Source organism: Biomphalaria glabrata, chromosome 5 (genome assembly GCF_947242115.1).
Source record: "Biomphalaria glabrata chromosome 5, xgBioGlab47.1, whole genome shotgun sequence".
In the NCBI taxonomy this organism is placed as follows: Eukaryota; Metazoa; Mollusca; class Gastropoda; family Planorbidae; genus Biomphalaria; species Biomphalaria glabrata.
In genome coordinates, this window is record NC_074715.1 from 17983643 (window position 1) to 18005246 (window position 21604).

The window sequence follows — 21604 nt, forward strand, 5'->3', positions numbered from 1 at the left end:
AGCTGGGACAGAGCGACATAGGAGGAGGGAAAAAAAAAACCAGAGTAAGAAGGGAAGCAATCCTGTCTGTTTTTGTTTTGTCACTACATGGTTACAAAAGCGTTGGTTAATGACAGGAGAGTGGGACTACATGGGACCAAGAGTACTGGAGAGACTCTCAAGTAGGGAACTTTGATGGACACAAAGTCTGACGCTACAGTCTTTCAGCTTCTTGTACAAAGCAGCGTGTGATTTTAGAAAAAAGGAAAAAAAAAAGGGGGGAGGGGGGACTGGAGTATGTCGATGGTGCAAGATATTGTATTATTATGAGAGCTAGTTTGAGACAACTTAACATTTTAGAAAAAAAAAGTTTGAGACGAAAACCTCGATAAATTGTTACAAAACTTATACCAACTCAATCTGTCTGGTGCAAAAATAAAGAAGAAAATTAAAATTACAGTATTGATATGAATATGGCTGTAAATACGGCGTTCTTCTCTTTAGATAAGCTTTATTTTTTAAAAGAGTATTTTTAATATTTTACTTGTTTAACATTGTTTATTTAAATTGCTGGGTTGAAAAGAAATGTAACCCGATAGAGATTTTCATACATGGCGGAAAAACTGTAAATAGCAATCTTTTTGGTGTATCCGGCGTACTGACTAAAGGAAGTAGTGAACAAAGACAAATGTTTTTCTTGTCAAGTCTTAGGATTATTTCTGTTCACTTTTCCCTTCAGCTTCACCTGTCCTTTAGTCTGCTGGACCGTTGGGGCACCACACAAGATTTGTCGGCATCTTTCTCCATTCCTCTGTCTTCTGCCTTGGATAGAGCCTCTTTTAATGGCAGCCCCCCCCCCCTCTTTTATATTTTCTTAACATCGCTTTCTCTGTCAGCTTCAACTTCCTCTCTCCTGGTATGTTTCCTGAAGGAAGATCTTTGTCAGCTTTAAGGACCTTATGATGTGGCCATAGAGTTTTAGTTTGCGTCTTTTTTTTAAACAGTAGTTAGCAGGTCATCGTGGGGGTCCCATCGCTGTACTAACACTGTCTCTAATCCTGTCCGCGTTTGTAATGCGGTCTTCAAATGTAATACCTAACGTCACAAGCATATACGAATGTGTCGAGGACCAAGGAGCGCATTAGTCAGATTTTGGTGTCGAGGACTATGTCTTTGTCTTTCCACATTGTTTTGAATTTAGCAAGTGCTACTGTGGACTGTGCAATTCTGGCCAGTAGTTCAGGTTTGGTTCCCACACCTGCCACGATAGCTCCGAGGTATTTAAAGCTATTGACATTAGTCAGCTTTTCACCTCCAATACTGATGCCCCTTTAAAATTATTATTAATTATTAATTGTTGGTATCAAACAAAATAATTAATTACCAGTAATTGATTGAAAAATTGGTTACATGTTTTTTTTATTCATTCATGTCTTGTCCATGCCAATAAATAATTTCAAGAAGTTTCAACTTGATCCAAGAATAAATGTGGTTATTATTATTATTATTCTGGCAATCTGAATTACTAATTTTGATATTAAAAATATAGTGACTTAGAATATTGGCCTATTCATTTCTCTTTTTATCATGATAAAAAAAACAACATAACTTTTGACTGTAACATTATTATCCATCATGCTTACAATATAATAAATTTATTTATTAACATTAATTCTATAAGGACAGCCAGGCTGTAGATTGAAGATTTAAAGCTGCTCAGGGCTATATCAATTAAATAAATAATGATAATAATATAAGTGACTGAATTAATTATCCATTGGTTTATACTTTTAAAAATTTGTTAAAGCTGCTAATATTTTAAAATTGTTATCTTTATTCTTTAACCAGCCCCTCACACTAAAGTAAAAGTAAAATTCCCCTTTCAGACCTTGGGATCTAAAGGGCAGATGATGTAAAGGTCATCTATTTCTGTGGCCCACAGTTAACGAGGGTGATATGTGGACAGCACAATCAGGTACCCATTAGAGCTGGGTGGACTCAGAGGAGCCCAAATAACAAAAACTAAAAAATCCCAGGATTCAAACCCAGGACCCCCTGTTTGGAAGCCAAGCACTTTACCACTCAGCCATCGCGCCTCCAGCCTCTCACATTGGCTTCTCTTCACTTCAAGTGAGGAAGAAAACACAGAACATTTCTAAATGACTCAGCGTCTGTCTGTGTACAACACAACGAAGTTTTCATTACATTAGTATAATTACTATAATTTGTTTATGGACATTGAAAAGTAGTTTAAAAAATGTATTCATATTTTCAAATATTCTGTGTACCATGCTGACAACTTTATTATTCCATGTCTACACTGTTGTTTTAGTATTAACAAAAAAATCAACTATCAACCTTTTTTTCCTTTTTAAAAATATTTTTTTTCTTCAATGTTATAATGTTAAAAAATGAAGGTCACTTTCTAAACTAACTTCCCCACAATGTCACATAACTTAATTCTACCCCCGGCAGTACATTTGAAGACACTCTCTCCAAAGATTTTTCTGTTACATTACATGTGCAAGTGTAATCATTTACAAAACAAAATTCTAAAATTCTAATAAACTGTAAATATTACGTATGTGTGTGTGTATGTGTACACACTTGAGCAGTCACATGGATGTGTTCACATAAAATTTAAAAAAGCATATTTTAAATAATGATACTTGCAGTTCAATAAAAACAAATACAATGTACAGTAACAAAGAATACTTTATTTTAATATAAGTTCATGTTCACTAGTTTACAAAATTGTATTTATTGTGAAGCACATCAACACCACTACATTTTCATGTAGTGCTCTAAAGTACTGTGTAATATATTTTGACATTCATCCATCAGTTTTAAAAACATAAGACTAGGAGTGAGGGAAAAAAACAACAACTAGTTTTCGGGGGGGGGGGGGGGGGGGGGGAACTTAATTTCTCCAAAAGCCAAAACAGAACTGTTGAATTTAATTGCATTTTCATCCAATGTCATATTTTACAGAAACAAACACTAGATCAAGAAGTAGCACAAAGTTATGGACAAAGGAACTCTATAAGCTTTCATGTGGTCAACACAATGTTCTGGTCAGAGACACAAAAGACAAGGTTTTCATTCATACACTTTATCATATACTATATCAGACAATGTTATACACTATATCAGACAATGTTATACACTATATCAGACAATATTATACACTATATCAGACAATGATAAATTGATTGAAATAATGAACATAAGAAGATGATTAAAAATGCTTTTCACACATTTTAAATAAATTGGTGATTGTATCAGCAAGCATCTTTCACAAAAATAAAATATTAACATAACTTTCATACAAATATATGTATATATATATATGTTCATTGAATTGAAACCAACTATATTCTTTGAATGCAAAACACTACTATACTTCTCTGCTGTTTATCACTTGTGCTTCTCTTTTGTCAAATGAATTTTCAGCTTGCTTGTGTTGATTTTAGTACCAGCTTGCTCCAACTGTCATCTTCAATGTTTTCTGACCAGGGTGCTATTTGAAACATATAACTTTGTCCAGGTTTTAAGTTGATGATGATGGTTTCAGTTTGATTGGGAGGGAATTTCAGATATCTGGGGGAGTAGTAAAAATAAATTTATGGTCATTTTTTAACTTCTAAGTAAAGTTTGTAAAAACAAACTCTAGGACCAATGAACGTCCACAAGCTATGAGCTGAATGAACATTAGTTCATGGCCAAGGTGAGTCTTTTCATTGTATACTTCGGCATTTGAATATATGTACTTTTTGTACAGATTAATATTTTCTTTATATAATATAATAAAATCAAATGATAATGTTTGAAGCTTCTAGTTTAGCTTCTCATTTGTAATCATGCCAATTATCAACAATATATGCTAAATAAATATCACTTTTACACAAACATTGAAGGTTCAAAGTTGACAGGGTTAAAGGTGAGAGGCTGAGATTTATTAAACAAATGGCTGTCCTAGCTACAGCACCACAATAGAACTATCTTTGTATCTATTTCAATTGTATTTGCAGCCAGTGTGATGGTGTATTTAAATAATCCCCAGGCAAACTTGATGTCTCAATGAAAGAGAGAAGCAAAAAGAAAGCAAGGCCAAAGACAAGCTTGTCAACTTTAAAAAAAAAAGGAAAGAAATGAATCCACTAGTTATATGGAAAACCGAAATAACCAATTCCTATAAGGCAAGTGCATTTACAGCAATAATTCTATGTTTGGTAGACCAAATGATTAACAAAAATTATTTCTTTTCTCTAAGGTTATTTTATAATAAAAAGAGGGATAAGGTAAAAAAAAAAAAAAGAAGAAAAGTTGTACCTATATAAATATATATTTTCAATGGTAATTAATTGACATTCTGTGTGGAGCTTAATGTAAGCCTTTAATGACTGCATCAATTAGTTATCACTTTTCAAAAACAGGGGTTTTTGCAGTTAAATCTCTCTCTTCTATAAAACAAAACAAAAAAAATGCAAACGACAATCTCCAAATTCCAAGAGAACAGTTAAGGAAGATTTTGATTTTAAAACCCGCTCCAAAATTTACGATAACCCCTCATGCAATAAAAAAAAATAAAAAAATTACACCCTCAACATTCTATGAGCGTAGACAAAGAGGTTTTGAGTTTAAACTCCCCCCCCCCTCTTCAGTAGGGGTTAAAGCTAAAAAAATACCTCTTCAATATAAAAAAAAAAGCACATTACGCACTCAAAATGTTATGAGCATAGCTAAATGGGTTTCAACTCAGTTTTGAGTTTAAACCCCCTTTCAGCATGGTTTGAAGCTAAAATACCTCTTCTATATGAAAAAAAAAAAGGAAATTATGCACTCAAAATGTTATGAGTGTAGCTAAATGGGTTTTGATACAGTTTTGAGTTTAAACCCCCTTCAGTGGGGTTTGAAGGTAAAAAATACCTCTTTAATATTCAAAACAAAGCAAATTATACACTCAAAATTATATGAGTGTAGTCAAAGGGGTTTTGAGTTTAAACACCCGTCAAGTGGAGTTTGAAGCTAAAAAATACCTTAAAGTATAAAAAAAAAGCAAATTACACATTGTAAAATCTCTGAGCGTAGGTAAAGGGGTTTTGAGTTTAAACCCCCCGCCAGCGGGGTTTGAAGCTAAAAAATACATCTTCAATGTAAAAAAAAAGCAAATTAAGCACTCCAAATGCTATCAGTGTTGCCAAAAGGGGTTTTGAGTTTAAAACCCTCTTCAGAGGGGTTTGATGCTAAAAAATACCTCTTCAATATAAAAAAAAGCAAATTACACACTAAAATTATTTGAGCGTACCCTACAGATGGCTTTTTTAAAAAGTTTAAAACCCCTCTAGATGGTTTTGAGTTTAAAATCCCCATACAAAGCCTTTTGAGGTGGAAAACCACTATCTTCAATATTATTCTAAAGCAAACTACAGTTACTAAATTCTATAACTGTAGCGAAATGGGGTTTTGTATTTAAAAAAAAAACATCTCCAGAGATTTTTTTAGTTTAAAACCCCCAACAGATGATTTTGACGATAAAACTTCCCTTTTCAATATAAAATTTAAAGCAAACTACAGTCACCTAATTCCAAGAGTGTATTCAAGAGAGGTTACACATTTCTACCAGTGGCGGGGCTCCATTAATAAACTGCAATGAATAGTCATCTGCCAAAATTGAAAAACACTAAATGTGGCTCAACAAAGATGGCTAAGACAGATTTTAGGATTCGGTTATAGAGATCGGGTCTAAATCAAGGAAATCCTATGCCTGGGAGTTGACCCCTTAGTAAGATTGTGACAGAGCGTCACATGAGGTTTGAGGGACATGTTCTTCGACAAAATGATTTACGCATAATAATAGTTGCGATGACATCCTAGTACAACTTGTCTCCACACATTTATGGAGGTCCTCAGAGCCGGTGGGAAGAGGCTTCAGACTAGTGAAAGATTTTTGCGGAAACAGCTTGATGGCAAAATGCGCTGAACGGTGCAGGAGGGTCTAAGTCAGTAAGAATAGTACATTAGGTTTTTGAAATAAAACATTTTAATAGCAGGAAAATGCACTGTAGATACCCCAGAATATACATTTTGTTGGCTTTCAATACCAGAAATAGTGCTTGGCGGAGGGGCTCTGCCCCACGCTGGGGTCAAGTGTTGGCGTTGCTTATTGAGTTCAGTGTTCTATAGTGTATTATTAAGCTTATAAGTGTATTATTTAAGCTAACAAATATCTTCTAAGTCTTCATTCTCTTTTACTCTTGACTTGAAAATCAACTTATCATTGGACCCAGCTTTATAACATAATATATCAAATACATGAGAAATATGAAAGGCTTACATCTCCGTACATTCACACCCTAGTGGGAGTATTGCCAATCATCTTTTCAAATGAATGTTGTTTTGTGTAAAAAATTAAACATTACGTACATGAAGTCAATTAGTTGGGACTTGGTAAACTCTGCATACCGCAGTGATGCTGGTGATGACGTGTTACCCTTAAGTGATAACATGTCATACCATTTAACAAATATGGCAGTGCTGTTCAGAGTTTCCACTTGAGTGATGAATAGATTAGTTCCGTCTGCAAGAAGATTTTTTAAAAATCTATGAGGCTAATTTCCAAAAACAAATATATATATATAGGTGTATAGTTTTTTTTGTTTGTTTAAGATCATGCTTAAATAACAATATATATTTGACTTGGATGATCCTATTATTGTGTGTGTAGATTATATTAGTTATATTCTTCATTTACCTAGCAAAGACTAATATTGACCCCATCATCTTAAGGGCAACTCTCCTTTTAAGTTTGCTTGAGTAAAGGTTGAGTGGTTTCAAAGTGACGGTTTGAGGGCTGGTCTTGTAGGAATATGGTGGGCAGTGTGGTGTAAAGAAAAAGGAGTTCCTAGACCAGATTAGCATCTGGCCATTATCAATCATGTTTACTTGTGCTGGTTGAGAAAGGATTCTGACATGTTAGGCCATCGTAAGTCCAAGATCATCAACAACAAGCTTTCATGGGAAGACCATCTTGGAACTCTGACAAAGAAAACAGCCCAGCGACTCTTTCTTCTATACAAACTCAACAGTTTTAAATTAAACAAGAAGATCCTTGAGACATTTTACGGCGCAACTGTACAAAATCTTCTAACATACGGAATAAGTTGTTGGCAAGGCAACGCCTCATCTAAACTGTTGCAACGTCTAGAAAACATCATTAAAAAAGCATCAAAAATTACACTCACAACATTACCACATTTAAAGGAACTTTTTGAACAAACGTGCCTAAGAAAAATTGAAAAAATCTTGGAAGACAACGGCCACCCGCTCCATCAGAACTACGCCAGGTCGTCGCGAAGTGGGCGACTGCTGTCAATCAAAACAAGAACAGAGCGGTACAAAAACTCGTTCGTACCTCACTCGGTCAGACTCTATCACCGCCACTCATTGATCAGGGAACATGAAATGCACCAAAATACCTGTGTGTAGTCGCTGAATGAACTCTTCATGTTGTCTGTTGTATTTATGTGTATGTTTCTGTTGTGTTGTCTTTATATGAGAAAGGAGTCCTTGTAATCACAACAAATTTCCGTAAGGATCAATAAAGCAGTCTTAGTCTTAAAGCCTATTTGCACAGAATGTAGTTGGTACAAAGAGGGACAAAAACATTGGTTCAAGCCCTGGTTGTCTTTTCTTGAATATTTTAAAGTTTGAATGTACATATTATGTTTATGTTGACATACTGATATCTAATAATTTATATATATATATATCAACATTTTCTCTTGCCTTGATGCAATGGTCCATTAGTCGTAGTCCTAGAAGAAACAAAGATAGGCTCAAACTCAACATCAGGGGGTGGTTGATTGTAGTTATACCTGACTGCTGCAAGAACTTTTGTTTGACAATCTACAGCATTTAGTTCAATCACATAATCTCTGAAATAATAAGTTAGCATAATCTATACTACCAAATTTATAGAGAGGATAGGGCAGTCAATGTTTGTTATATAAGGACATGCTACAACTATTACACAAACTATTACACTTTTATTGACTAGATGTCTAGCTAATCACATGGCATGTGATAATAACATGGTATGCGCTAATCACATGGTATGTGGTGATCATGTGGTATGTGCTGGTCACATGGTATGTGCTGATCATGTGGTATGTGCTGATTACGTGGTATGTGTTAAAGGCATGGTATATGCTGATCACATGGTATGTGCTGATCATGAGGTATGTGCTCCCGACTGTCAGAATGATGATCTTCTGCTTTAGAATTAGGATAAAATAATCTTCATTTCTGAATGAACTTCTGTAGCAAACAAATCATAAGTTAAAAAAAAACCTGCAAAAAGCAATAGCTTTTTTTGTTCTTCTGAAAATGAGTTATGGTGTTTTTTCTTGTACGAAGATTAAATATAGTGATTTAGAAATTGTGCACCTTTTTAAAAACTATGTTTGATTATAATAGGTATAAAAATATAACATTATTCTAACAAGATTTAAAAGGCATATGCATTCATGTTAATATGGGTATGGGTGTGTGTGCAAAATAACATAGAATTATAAATGAGCCACAGAGACCGCCCTAAAAGTTTTGTACACTACAAAAAAAAAGAGATTCTAAAAAAAGAATACAAATGTATGCATGTTTAAAAACAAAATGGAAATATTTTGGTCAACTAGATCAATGGCTTTTTGTCATGTCAATTAGATCAATGGCTTTTTGTCAAGTCAACTAGATCAATGACACTTTGTCAAGTCAACTAGATCAATGACACTTTGTCAAGTCAACTAGATCAATGGCTCTTTGTCAAGTCAACTAGATCAATGGCACTTTGTCAAGTCAACTAGATCAATGGCTTTTTGTCATGTCAATTAGATCAATGGCTCTTTGTCAAGTCAACTAGATCAATGACACTTTGTCAAGTCAACTAGATCAATGACACTTTGTCAAGTCAACTAGATCAATGGCACTTTGTCAAGTCAACTAGATCAATGGCACTTTGTCAAGTCAACTAGATCAATGACACTTTGTCAAATCAACTAGATCAATGGCTCTTTGTCAAGTCAACTAGATCAATGGCACTTTGTCAAGTCAACTAGATCAATGGCACTTTGTCAAGTCAACTAGTTATTCATATCCTCCTATAAATTACATTCCAATGAAGAAGACAATGAGAAAAAAAAAAGTCAAGTTAAACTGAGATGGATGTAGAACCAAACAACAGGTGACAAGAAAAGTAAACGTCAGAGAAAGAGCCTCAGACTTGGATGAAATAAGTACACTACCCATGAAGGCCATTCTGTGCATTACAAAGAAGCCAGAACCATTAATATTAATACACCAGTTTCAGAGGTCTTTGAAGTCTGAATGTTTGTTGACTGGATATTTTCAGTGTGAGAAGAGAAACCCAATTATTAAGACAAAAGATCAATTAGACTTGGTCAAGAAAAAAAAAGCTTACTCTTTAGGTACCAAGTCATACAAGGTGATGTGATTGTCAGTGGGAAGAAACGTTTGGTTTATATGGGTTTCTCCACCATATTGGTTCCTGTAGACAAACAGATGCAATCCGCAGACGATTTGCGTAGTCTCCCCTTTTATTAATTTCCAATTCAGAGTGGTGTTGTATCCCAATGGCACAATCTCAAGATCTAAATAATATTCTAAAAAAAAATATTATTGTAGATTGTTCTAAATTTATATAATGCAAATGTAGAAAATTTAATTTAAAAAAATCAATCCTACCTAAAATTCTATAAATTATTTGTATTATTTTTCTGTCATTTTAAAAAATTACTTATTAACCTCTGACTCAAAATATCAAACTGGCTAGAGCTACTTACCATGATTTATATTCTGAGGAGTAGTTTCCTCTAGATCAGTGTAGTCCTCATTAAGGTCAGGTACTCTGTATGGAGCACTGGCACTGCTCAATATTTTGTTTTCAACATCCAAGGCTTGAATTGTGAAGTAATAATCTCTGCGGATTCAGTGCAACATAACCAAAAGTGTGTGCCATTAATGTTCTTAATAAAAGAAGGGTTGCATAATAATAGCTTTAGAAATAGTCTAACATAGTAAATGAAGAAATATTTTCCATTAGGTATTCAATGAAAACATCTTTTTGTGTCATTTCTAAAGTAGTTTTGTGTCTTCACTTTAATCTCAATTCAAAGCCTTGAAAAACAAAAAACTGCTTAGGGCAACCAATAGCATGCAATATTTATAAAGCACAGTGCCAAACATCAAATATAAATTTGACAATTTTTCTTTTTCAGTGTCCTAATGTTATTTTCTTCCAGTACAGTGTATAGGTGCTCTCTTAGTGTTCTGATAAAACAAAAAGCCCTAAGAACTGAAAGGTATACATTTCAAGGTTTTCCTCAGTCACAACCAGCAGGGTTGAAGGCGGGGACAGGGCAGAACAGTGATGGAGGGCAGAAGATAGATGGCAGGGCATAAAAGAGATTGGATCAGGTTTATATTCTTAAAAGAAATTGTTTGGAGGAAATCTTGGACTTTCAAACAAGAATATAATGTGATGATTCCCACATCATGGTTGATCTTTTTTTTAATATTTTTGCTGTGTGTTTGCTGAACTAATTTTTTTAATAGTCATTTTCAAGTCAAATGTAAAAGATGTTTACTTTCTCATCAAAGGTGAGATGGGGGAGGTGTCAGTCAGCGTGAAGAATATGACTTGAGTGACTACATGCTGTAACCTACCATGTAGGCCAAGCACAGACATAATGTGATAAGCAATGATAGAACTTGATTGATAGCTGCATGTTGAAAGATAGGTCACAAACCTACTGGCTTGTGTCAGTGGGTGAGTAAACAACCAAAATATAAATAAAACTTTTTAGATGAAAAAAAAAGCTTATCTAAGGGAAAGAACTGCACAAAAATCACTGCCATAAATCTCAATTCTGTATGGTTTAGCTCCCTATTTTCAATACGAAACAAAAGTAATCAATGACTAATAATTGATTAACTTATTGATTAATTTTCTGACTGATTCATGTATTGTCATCAACTATCAATAATTATGCACAATTTCAACTTGATCCCAGAATGGGAGGTGGGAGAAAAACAGATAAAATGTAATAGCTCCACATCTCAATACTGACTGAAATTTTGAATTTCAGGGCGCCCCTGAGAGTCTACCCAATTCTAATGGGTACCTGACTTTAGTTGGAGAAAGTAAAGGAAGTTGGTCATTGTGCTGGTCACATGACACCCTGTTCATTAACCATTGGCCAAAGAAACAAATGACCTTAATAACTTCTGCCCCATACATAGGGAGTTCTGAAAGGGAAACTTTACTTTTTTTTCACATAAATTGAGTGACATTTGTGATAAGCCATAGAATTTTTTAAAGTCATATAGTGTTTAAAGTCATATAATGTTTAAAGTTTATATAATGTTTGAAGTCACATATTTGAGTGAAGTCATATTTTATGAGAAATTACATATTAAAGTGAAATCACAAATTTTTGGATATAACATTACTGTAAAATCCTATATTAGTGTGAGTCTTTTATATTAGTGGGAGTCCTATATTTGTGTGCCATTATATATTAGAGTTGTGATAACATTGTTCTAATCCAACATTTCTAACTCACCCATTTTTCTCCAGATCTTCTACAACATACTCTCGACTGGCGTCTCCCACCGTTACCTCCAGAGTTCTATCACCAGCTGAGTCTGTCTCTTGAACTATTATATTGAAGTTGGCAATGCTGTCTTCAGCATTTTTTTTATTTTCTACCACCCAGCGCATCATTGTCCCTTCGTTTGATTGCATTACTTTCAGTGTCAGTTTAAGAGGTTCTGTAGACATTAAAGTTTTATCATTTGAGTGTTAACAGTTTTTATTAAACAAAATCTCAGTATATTAAATGAAGATAGATTTAACTATTTCTTTTATTCATTATTGTTTCAAATACATGGATGTAAAAAAAAAAGGATAGTTTCCTTTTGTTTAAAATGAATGATTTTATTTAGCTGATTATTACATATACCAACATTTATAGGGCCATTGTCACAGTCATAAATCAATGAAAATATATACTTCCTTAACATACTCATATTTGTTCTTTAAGATTTTTATTGTTAGACGTGGTAATGAAAATAAACACTACACTACCAATAAAAAGATGGGGAATGGTGGCTGAGTGGTTAAGTGCTTTGCTTCCGAACCTGGGATCCTGGGTTCAAATCTTCAAAACTCCAATGGGTACCTGACATAAGTTGGGGAAAGTAAAGTCAGTTGGGCATTGTGATGGCCACATGACACCGTCCTCATTAAACTGTGGGCCACAGAAGCAGATGTCCTTAACATCATCTACCCTATAGATCACAAAGTCTGAACTTTTTTTTTTTTACTTTACTGCCAATAAAAAGCTTCCAATGGCAATAAAAAGTTTCCAATGGCATGCATCTCAAATAGCATCTGACAAACAGACTAGCTTATGGCCTTCACATTTGGCTCATATATATCAGGTTAGTTAAACTGTTATCACAGACAGGTGAAGGGGCAAAGGTAAGTACCATGGGACTAAACAATTAAGGCAGTAGAATAAGCTGACTACCCAACTAGAAAATGGAAAACATTAAGACCTCTGTTGCCTTGCAGTGCTACAGAAGATCAAGGAGTCAACTATGCGTAAGAAATCAGGAGCTGGCAACCCTTAATAGGCAGCTTGCAGCTTATAATTCTGCATTCTAGCTGAACCCTGTGCCGCTAGTGATCCCAACTGTATCAGAACTTGTCATTCCTTTCTACATAGCAGTTGTATTGAGATGGGGTGCTGTGTAGGTGACAACTTCTGACCATAGCTAATGCACAGGCATTCATCTCATTTCTATGAGATGATCCATAGTAATGATAGTTGACCATAAATATTTGTCTCTAAATCTACTTGACTAGTATGTTTGTGAAAAATTTACTTTTTTATTTTCATCCAAATAACATTTTAAATCTGAGAAAAAGCTTGGATTGGTCTATACATCCCTTTCTATTTTCCATGGTCCAGTGTTGCTGAAAAGAGGAAACAGCTTATCTAAGTTAGATTTATAAGTCAAAGAGGTGGATTTATTACTGTGCGAACCCCAGTATACAGTTTTAAAGCTATGCAATGGAAAAAAAAATTGGGAACATTTTAAGGAATATTTTTTGTTAAAGGCAAACATTAATAACTACTTTAGGCCACTTCATTTTCATCTGCTACAAAATGTTCTTACCTTGATTATTTTTTGCACTTTCAGTAGCAGTGTTCTCGTTGAGGTTCCCATTAGTGGTAGTTGTATCTTCTTGAATGTCATCAGAGAAAGATACAATATAAGTCTCATTATCAGAGGCCAGAGTATTATTAAAAGCATCAAGAGCTTCCAGAATAAAGTAATACTTTCTGTGGAAAAGTAATGAAAAAAAATAGCATTCTTTTCATTTCACAAATTATCTGAAAAGAACAAGACAAAAAATCTAAATCATTACACATTGCATTTCACAGGTTAATGTTTATTTTTAGTTTTAAAATTTAACAACTGTAAACTAGGACTAATGTGAATGAAAAAAAAAAAAATGTAAAAAAAAACAATAATTTTGTAGAAATTAACCTAGATTTAACTCTATGTGATATTAAATAAATAATAAATAAATATTACATATAAATGTTACCAGTTAATACTGAAAGTTAATTTATAGTCTGTAACAATAATATTTGAAAATGCATGTTTTATGTGACGGAACTTGTTTTCTATTGCCTGTACTGCAGTTATAATTGCTATTGTTTTCATAGGATGAAGATGTATAGTATTGTAACTGTATAAATATAAAAAGACATTGTTTTGTTTGTTCTCGTAGTTGGCACCTCACCCATTCTCCTCCAGCTGCTCCACTAGATACTCTTGGTTATCTCTCTTGACCAGAATATCATAAACAATGTCCCCATTCTCATCCATCTCCTGAACTGTGATTCTAAATTGTTGAACTCTATTGTCTGGGTCCTGTAGTGTCCAGTACATTGAAGTTCCATTACTACGGAGGGATTGAAGCCTTAAGTCAAGCTCAATAGGTTCTGGACATAAAGGTAAAAATTAGTTTTAAGTGAAATTAAGCTAAACATAGTATGACTTACAGGAGTCCACTGAGCAACTTCTTGCAGATACATCCTAATATACAAAAGTGACATAGGGCATTGATAAAGATAGGCAATAAAATTAGCACAGAATTGGCCTAACTGGAGATCCACTATAAAAAGGGGTCTACAACCTGAGGAAGCAGGCTGTTTGTAGAAAGACAGCATAAAATGTAACAAACCCTGATAGTATCATTTTCATCCAATGTATCATATTGTTTGATTTCATGAGGTAAAGTAAGGAAATGTTCATGAGGTAAAGTAAAGGAAATGTTCATGAGGTGAAGTAAAGGAAATGTTCATGAGGTGAAGTAAAGGAAATGTTCATGAGGTGAAGTAAAGGAAATGTTCATGAGGTGAAGTAAAGGAAATGTTCATGAGGTAAAGTAAAGAAAATGTTCATGAGGTGAAGTAAAGGAAATGTTCATGAGGTGAAGTAAAGGAAATGTTCATGGGGTGAAGTAAAGGAAATGTTCATGAGGTAAAGTAAAGGAAATGTTCATGAGGTGAAGTAAAGGAAATGTTCATCAGGTGAAGTAAAGGAAATGTTCATGAGGTAAAGTAAAGGAAATGTTCATGAGGTGAAGTAAAGGAAATGTTCATGAGGTAAAGTAAAGGAAATGTTCATGAGGTGAAGTAAAGGAAATGTTCATGAGGTGAAGTAAAGGAAATGTTCATGAGGTAAAGTAAAGGAAATGTTCATGAGGTGAAGTAAAGGAAATGTTTATGAGGTAAAGTAAGGAAATGTTCATGAGGTAAAGTAAGGAAATGTTTATGAGGTGAAGTAAAGGAAATGTTCATGAGGTAAAGTAAAGGAAATGTTCATGAGGTGAAGTAAAGTAAATGTTTATGAGGTAAAGTAAAGAAATGTTCATGAGGTAAAGTAAGGAAATGTTCATGAGGTGAAGTAAAGGAAATGTTCATGAGGTAAAGTAAGGAAATGTTCATGAGGTAAAGTAAAGGAAATGTTCATGAGGTAAAGTAAGGAAATGTTCATGAGGTAAAGTAAGGAAATGTTCATGAGGTAAAGTAAGGAAATGTTCATGAGGTAAAGTAAGGAAATGTTTATGAGGTGAAGTAAAGGAAATGTTTATGAGGTAAAGTAAAGGAAATGTTCATGAGGTAAAGTAAGGAAATGTTCATGAGGTAAAGTAAGGAAATGTTCATGAGGTAAAGTAAGGAAATGTTCATGAGGTAAAGTAAGGAAATGTTTATGAGGTGAAGTAAAGGAAATGTTCATGAGGTAAAGTAAAGGAAATGTTTATGAGGTAAAGTAAAGGAAATGTTTATGAGGTAAAGGAAAGGTTCATGAGGTAAAGTAAGGAAATGTTTATGAGGTGAAGTAAAGGAAATGTTCATGAGGTGAAGTAAAGGAAATGTTCATGAGGTAAAGAAAAGGAAATGTTCATGAGGTAAAGGAAAGGTTCATGAGGTAAAGTAAGGAAATGTTTATGAGGTGAAGTAAAGGAAATGTTCATGAGGTAAAGTAAAGGAAATGTTTATGAGGTGAAGTAAAGGAAATGTTCATGAGGTAAAGAAAAGGAAATGTTCATGAGGTGAAGTAAAGGAAATGTTCATGAGGTAAAGTAAGGAAATGTTCATGAGGTAAAGTAAAGGAAATGTTCATGAGGTAAAGTAAGGAAATGTTCATGAGGTAAAGTAAGGAAATGTTCATGAGGTAAAGTAAGGAAATGTTCATGAGGTAAAGTAAGGAAATGTTTATGAGGTGAAGTAAAGGAAATGTTTATGAGGTAAAGTAAAGGAAATGTTCGTGAGGTAAAGTAAGGAAATGTTCATGAGGTAAAGTAAGGAAATGTTCATGAGGTAAAGTAAGGAAATGTTCATGAGGTAAAGTAAGGAAATGTTTATGAGGTGAAGTAAAGGAAATGTTCATGAGGTAAAGTAAAGGAAATGTTTATGAGGTAAAGTAAAGGAAATGTTTATGAGGTAAAGGAAAGGTTCATGAGGTAAAGTAAGGAAATGTTTATGAGGTGAAGTAAAGGAAATGTTCATGAGGTGAAGTAAAGGAAATGTTCATGAGGTAAAGAAAAGGAAATGTTCATGAGGTAAAGGAAAGGTTCATGAGGTAAAGTAAGGAAATGTTTATGAGGTGAAGTAAAGGAAATGTTCATGAGGTAAAGTAAAGGAAATGTTTATGAGGTGAAGTAAAGGAAATGTTCATGAGGTAAAGAAAAGGAAATGTTCATGAGGTAAAGGAAAGGTTCATGAGGTAAAGTAAGGAAATGTTTATGAGGTGAAGTAAAGGAAATGTTCATGAGGTAAAGTAAAGGAAATGTTTATGAGGTGAAGTAAAGGAAAGGTTCATGAGGTAAAGGAAAGGTTCATGAGGTAAAGTAAAGGAAATGTTTATGAGGTAAAGTAAATGAAATGTTCATGAGGTAAAGTAAAGGAAAGGTTCATGAGGTAAAGTAAAGGAAAGGTTCATGAGGTAAAGTAAAGGAAAGGTTCATGAGGTAAAGTAAAGGAAAGGTTCATGAGGTAAAGTAAAGGAAATGTTCATGAGGTAAAGTAAATGAAATGTTCATGAGGTAAAGTAAAGGAAAGGTTCATGAGGTAAAGTAAAGGAAAGGTTCATGAGGTAAAGTAAAGGAAAGGTTCATGAGGTAAAGTAAAGGAAAGGTTCATGAGGTAAAGTAAAGGAAATGTTCATGAGGTAAAGTAAAGGAAATGTTTAATAGGTAAAGTAAAGAGAATCGTAATTTGTATGTGAGGCTGAGCTAACAAAAATATTATCATTTGGTGCAAAGTCCAATATTATAAGAGTTTTTAAAAAACATTTTATAAATTTTAGTTCTTTATTATAGCTCATATGCCACTCACCCATGGGACTTGGAATGGTTGATATAGGCAGTGAAAAAGCAGCCTCTTCACCTGAAGGTATATCAATTGTCTCATAGGCATCAGCTAATGTGTTATTGTTCACATCCACTGCTTGCACCATAAAGTTGTAGCGCCTGGGGAAGACACATCAAGACATGAGACAAATGTATATCATCAGAACAAAGAGATGACACATCAAGAGGTGAGACAAGTGTATATCATCAGAACAAAGAGATGACACATCAAGAGGTGAGACAAGTGTATATCATCAGAACAAAGAGATGACACATCAAGAGGTGAGACAAGTGTATATCATCAGAACAAAGAGATGACACATCAAGAGGTGAGACAAATGTATATCATCAGAACAAAGAGATGACACATCAAGAGGTGAGACAAATGTATATCATCAGAACAATGGGATGACACATCAAGAAGTGAGACATGTATATCATAATAATGGGATGCACAAAGCACAGTGAGGACCATTCTAGTTTTACTTCATTTGTGTTCACCTGCTCTTTTTAAATGTTAGTATTATCATTATTTCAGTTTATATTTTGCTTTTATAAGTTTTCATTTAAATTTAAGCTTTAGTGATAATTAATGAAGTAAGAAAATGCAACAATTTTAGCATACATTAAAGTTAAATTTAATGTTTACATTCTCATATTGTTCATATTGATATTTTTCAATGTATCAATGTACCACACTTCTTCTCCAGCTTCTACACTTCTCCAGCTTTCACACTTCTTCTCCAGCTTCCACAGTTTTTCTCCAGCTTCCACAGCATCTTCTCTAGCTTCCAAAGCTTCTTCTCAGCTGTTGCCCACAGAATTGAGATTATTTTAAGAAAAAGCAATGCCGTGTTAGACATGGAGAGTCTTGTTTTCCCTTTTCTTTTTTTGCAGATTTCATGTTAAGGCTGACTTTGGTATACATGCCATGTCTTGTCTAAAGATATGTCCCATGAATCTCATAAAAGTTTGGTCATCATTTCACTAAGAGGACAAGTGCCAGTGCAGAAAAAGACATCTCTATTGGTGACAAGTGGCAAGTTGGATAGTGAAAGCAGGAGCTGTCTTCCAAAAACAGCCTATCTGGGGAAACAAATCAATCAGCCTGGTTACCTAGATCCACTTTCAAAAACAATTATTATCCCTATGGCCACCTATGCTTTTGAGACATGGAAGTCCTCCATAAAGTTCAAGAAGAGACTAAATGTGGCTCAGCTAAAATGGTTGAGAAGGATCCTAGGAATAATACCCTCACAGAAGACATAGTTCTAACCAAGAATAAATAGCCAAAGAGAAAAGAAAAACAAAAACATTTAAGTAAAAAAAAAGTTGTTGATTCTTTAAACTCAACAAACCAGCTAAATATCTAAGCTCACTGTTGTACAATTTAAAAGACCTTGTGGTCGATATGGCATATGATGTAAAGGTCATCTGTTTCTGTGGCCTACAGAAACAAGGATGTCATGTGGCCAGTACAACAACCAACCGTCTTTACTTTTCCACAACTAATGTTAGGTACCCATTAGAGCTAGGTGGACTCTTGAGTCGTCTGAAGATCCTGAAATTAAAAATCCCAGTCTTCACCAGGATTTGAACCCCAGTCCCTGGTTCAGAAGCTAAGCACTTTACCGCTCAGCCACAATACCTCCTAGCTCACTGTTGTACTCACCTGTAATCTAAAACTTTCTTCAACTTGTATTCCCAGGTTTCATTATCTGTCCATGTATCTAATATCAAGTATTCATCTTCATGGTCTTTGGCCTTTATAATAAACATAGCGATGTCATTCTTAGTGTTACTATCCTCTAGACTCCAATTCATCACTAGTTCATCATCTCCAAGAGATCTGACATGAAGTTCTAGTTTGACTGGCTTTTTTGTTGCTTATAAAAGAAAATTTATACAATAATTCAATAGTAAAAAAAAAATCAATCAAGATGAAATAGATGTGTGTGCAAAGAGAAAAAGGAATATTTTGGAGAATAAAATGTAATTGAATCATTCTTTCTTTTCATAAAGCCTATATAAACTCACTCTGTCTTACAGCATGTAATAATAGCAAAGGTTTTTTTTATCTGTGAGCTCATTACAAAAAGAAACCAGTTGGTTACATATCCATTCTCTTTGTGCTCACTTATTATTCTACAGAATATTACCTGCAACAGTTGTTGTGGTTAGTGGAAGTAAAGGTTGAGACACTGTGAGTGGATCCGGACTTTCATCTGGATTATACTCTGTTCCCACACTGATAAGAGGCAAACCAAGTGCAGACAGGGCATTCACCTCCACATAATAGACACTGGAAAATAAAAAATAAGAAACACAATGTTGACAACAACAAGTCATGAATGCTTTGTGGCCATCTGCCTTGTTGTCCACTAACTAATGTCAATTATATCAAAGATACCACATAATTTAATACTAGTGCTCATGTCTCAAATGATACAAAAAAAGATCAAAAGATAATATGTAATTTGACTGTGGATGTAATTATTAGATGAATGAATTTCATAATACAATAAAAGAACAAAATGGTTAACTGAGGTCAAAACTAAAATACCTTAAAATTTAAAGTGTTTTTTTATGATACAATCAAAATAGTGTAATTAAAGGCTTAGCAGTTCTAAATGACACCAAAAAATTGTATAGAAACATTTATAATAAAAACTTTTAAATCAACAGTTTATTATACAGTTACCATTAGAATGCATCTTCTTAAAATGATATAGCACTAAGTTTAATCCAGGAAGTTAGTAATATTTTCAATATGTAGGTGATTATGGCATCAAAGAGCATCTAACAATATTTTGTTTACAAAAGTAACACCATCAGAATAGACATAAATTATTTGAAACTGTCAGTAGAGTTGAACTGAAGTCTCTTGAAACTCTAGGCCAGCACAAAAGAACAAGAGCTCCCTATCACCAGCCTGATGAAACAAATAATTCTATTGGGAGGAATTAAAGTAAAGTGGCTGAGTGATTAAGCACTTGGCTTCAGAACCAGGGGTCCTAGCTTTAAATCTTGGTGAAGACTGGGATTTTAAATTTTGGCACCCCCGAGTCAACCCAACTCTAATGGGTAACTGACTTTGGAAAAGTAAAGGTGGTTGGTTGTTGTGCTGGCCACATGAGACCCTACTCGTTAACCGTTGACCATAGAAATAGATGACCTTAACATCATCTGCCTGTTAGATCACAAGGTCTGAAAGGCAAACTTTCGCAGTTAGGAGAGTCAGTCCAATGTGGTAATATATTTTAAAATATTCTTTGATTTGTGTAAATTTAATCATGACATAAAAATACAATTTTAAAATATTTTTTTTTTTAAATTTAATTTTTTTTTTCTGAGATTTCAAGCTGAACATTTCTGGAATATTTGGTTTTAATTTATCCTACATATAATTAAAAATTGTTATTTCTCCATAAATTTGTTTTTGAGATTAGCCATATTTCCTTCAGGGAACAGTACCAGGAAAAAGACGAACTGGAAGAAGAAAGGAAGCAATAGGAAGACAACATCAAAGAACAGACAGGCCCGTCATTAAACAAATTCTACCCTAGCCAAAGGACAGAGAGGAATAAAGAAAGGTGGTTGACAGATCTTGTGTGGTGCCCCAGCAGCTGAACAGACTAAGGAATAGGTGAAGGTGAAGGGTTGCTTGATATACTACATTTTTTTGTTTATTCTCTAAGGCAAAGAAGATGAACATTTATAATTTCTGTAAGAACAGTTCTCTAGCTATCCTAGAAAATTTACTATAGTGTAGTGATGAATTTATAAAACCAATTAAGGAACACTATTTCCCTGCTACTTTTATTTGGTTTCCATTCTATATTCTAGGGTTCTCACTTATAAAACTATGAAAGTTTATAAGAGACTGCTCTAAGCTCTAAAATTCTGTTACCAACCGGCCAGAAGTCATTCCCTCCATTAAAAAGTAGCGGATGTTGGGTGGGAAGGTTTCATCGTACAATAGTTCCCCATTCAGTCCATCGAGTCGAACTTTCATTGAATAGTTAGAAATGACATAGTCATGAAAGTTTTTCAGGCTCCACTTTATATCATGAACAGGATTCTCTTCATCTTGAATCTGGGTTTTACTCTTGGAAATGGACATGTCCATCTGTGGCATTTCTGGTTCCAAGGTGGTCAAAGCTGAATAAAACAATTTTCAATACATAAAAAAAATGGATTTAGATTTGGACTGTTCACATTCTTGTTGTGCAATTCAACTATCAGCCACATTCCTTCATTCAAGATATTTCTTAAGTTTATTCATGTCCTCAAGATTCTTCCTCAGTTTTAACCCTCCCTCCCGTTACTGAAGGAAGGTAACAAATACATATCATACATAAATAGTCAATTAACCAGTATGCTGAGTGGTCTTGTGGAATATATAAATAGTCAATTAACCAGTGGTCTTGTGGAATATATAAATAGTCAATTAACCAGTATGCTGAGTGGTCTTGTGGAATATATAAATAGTCAATTAACCAGTATGCTGAGTGGTCTTGTGGAATATATAAATAGTCAATTAACCAGTATGCTGAGTGGTCTTGTGGAATATACTAGGGACTGGCTGTTGCTGTTAATTAACAATAAAACCTA

The 21604-nt window shown here is 34.1% G+C and overlaps 1 protein-coding gene across 1 annotated transcript in view; it reads right to left on the minus strand.

Annotated features, from left to right (window-relative positions):
- Positions 1–2676: 2676 nt before the first annotated feature.
- LOC106053445 (uncharacterized) overlaps positions 2677–21604 on the minus strand; it is a 68782-nt gene continuing 49854 nt past the window's right edge. The window contains exons 34-45 of the mRNA XM_056031275.1: positions 20905–21151; positions 19150–19292; positions 18663–18876; positions 16977–17110; positions 13874–14075; positions 13240–13406; positions 11619–11826; positions 9837–9973; positions 9455–9656; positions 7768–7916; positions 6406–6559; positions 2677–3579 (exon numbers count right to left, since the gene is read on the minus strand). Of these exons, the coding sequence (XP_055887250.1) occupies positions 3429–3579; positions 6406–6559; positions 7768–7916; positions 9455–9656; positions 9837–9973; positions 11619–11826; positions 13240–13406; positions 13874–14075; positions 16977–17110; positions 18663–18876; positions 19150–19292; positions 20905–21151 (2108 nt within the window). The 3' untranslated portion in view covers positions 2677–3428. The remainder of the gene's footprint in view (positions 3580–6405; positions 6560–7767; positions 7917–9454; positions 9657–9836; positions 9974–11618; positions 11827–13239; positions 13407–13873; positions 14076–16976; positions 17111–18662; positions 18877–19149; positions 19293–20904; positions 21152–21604) is intronic.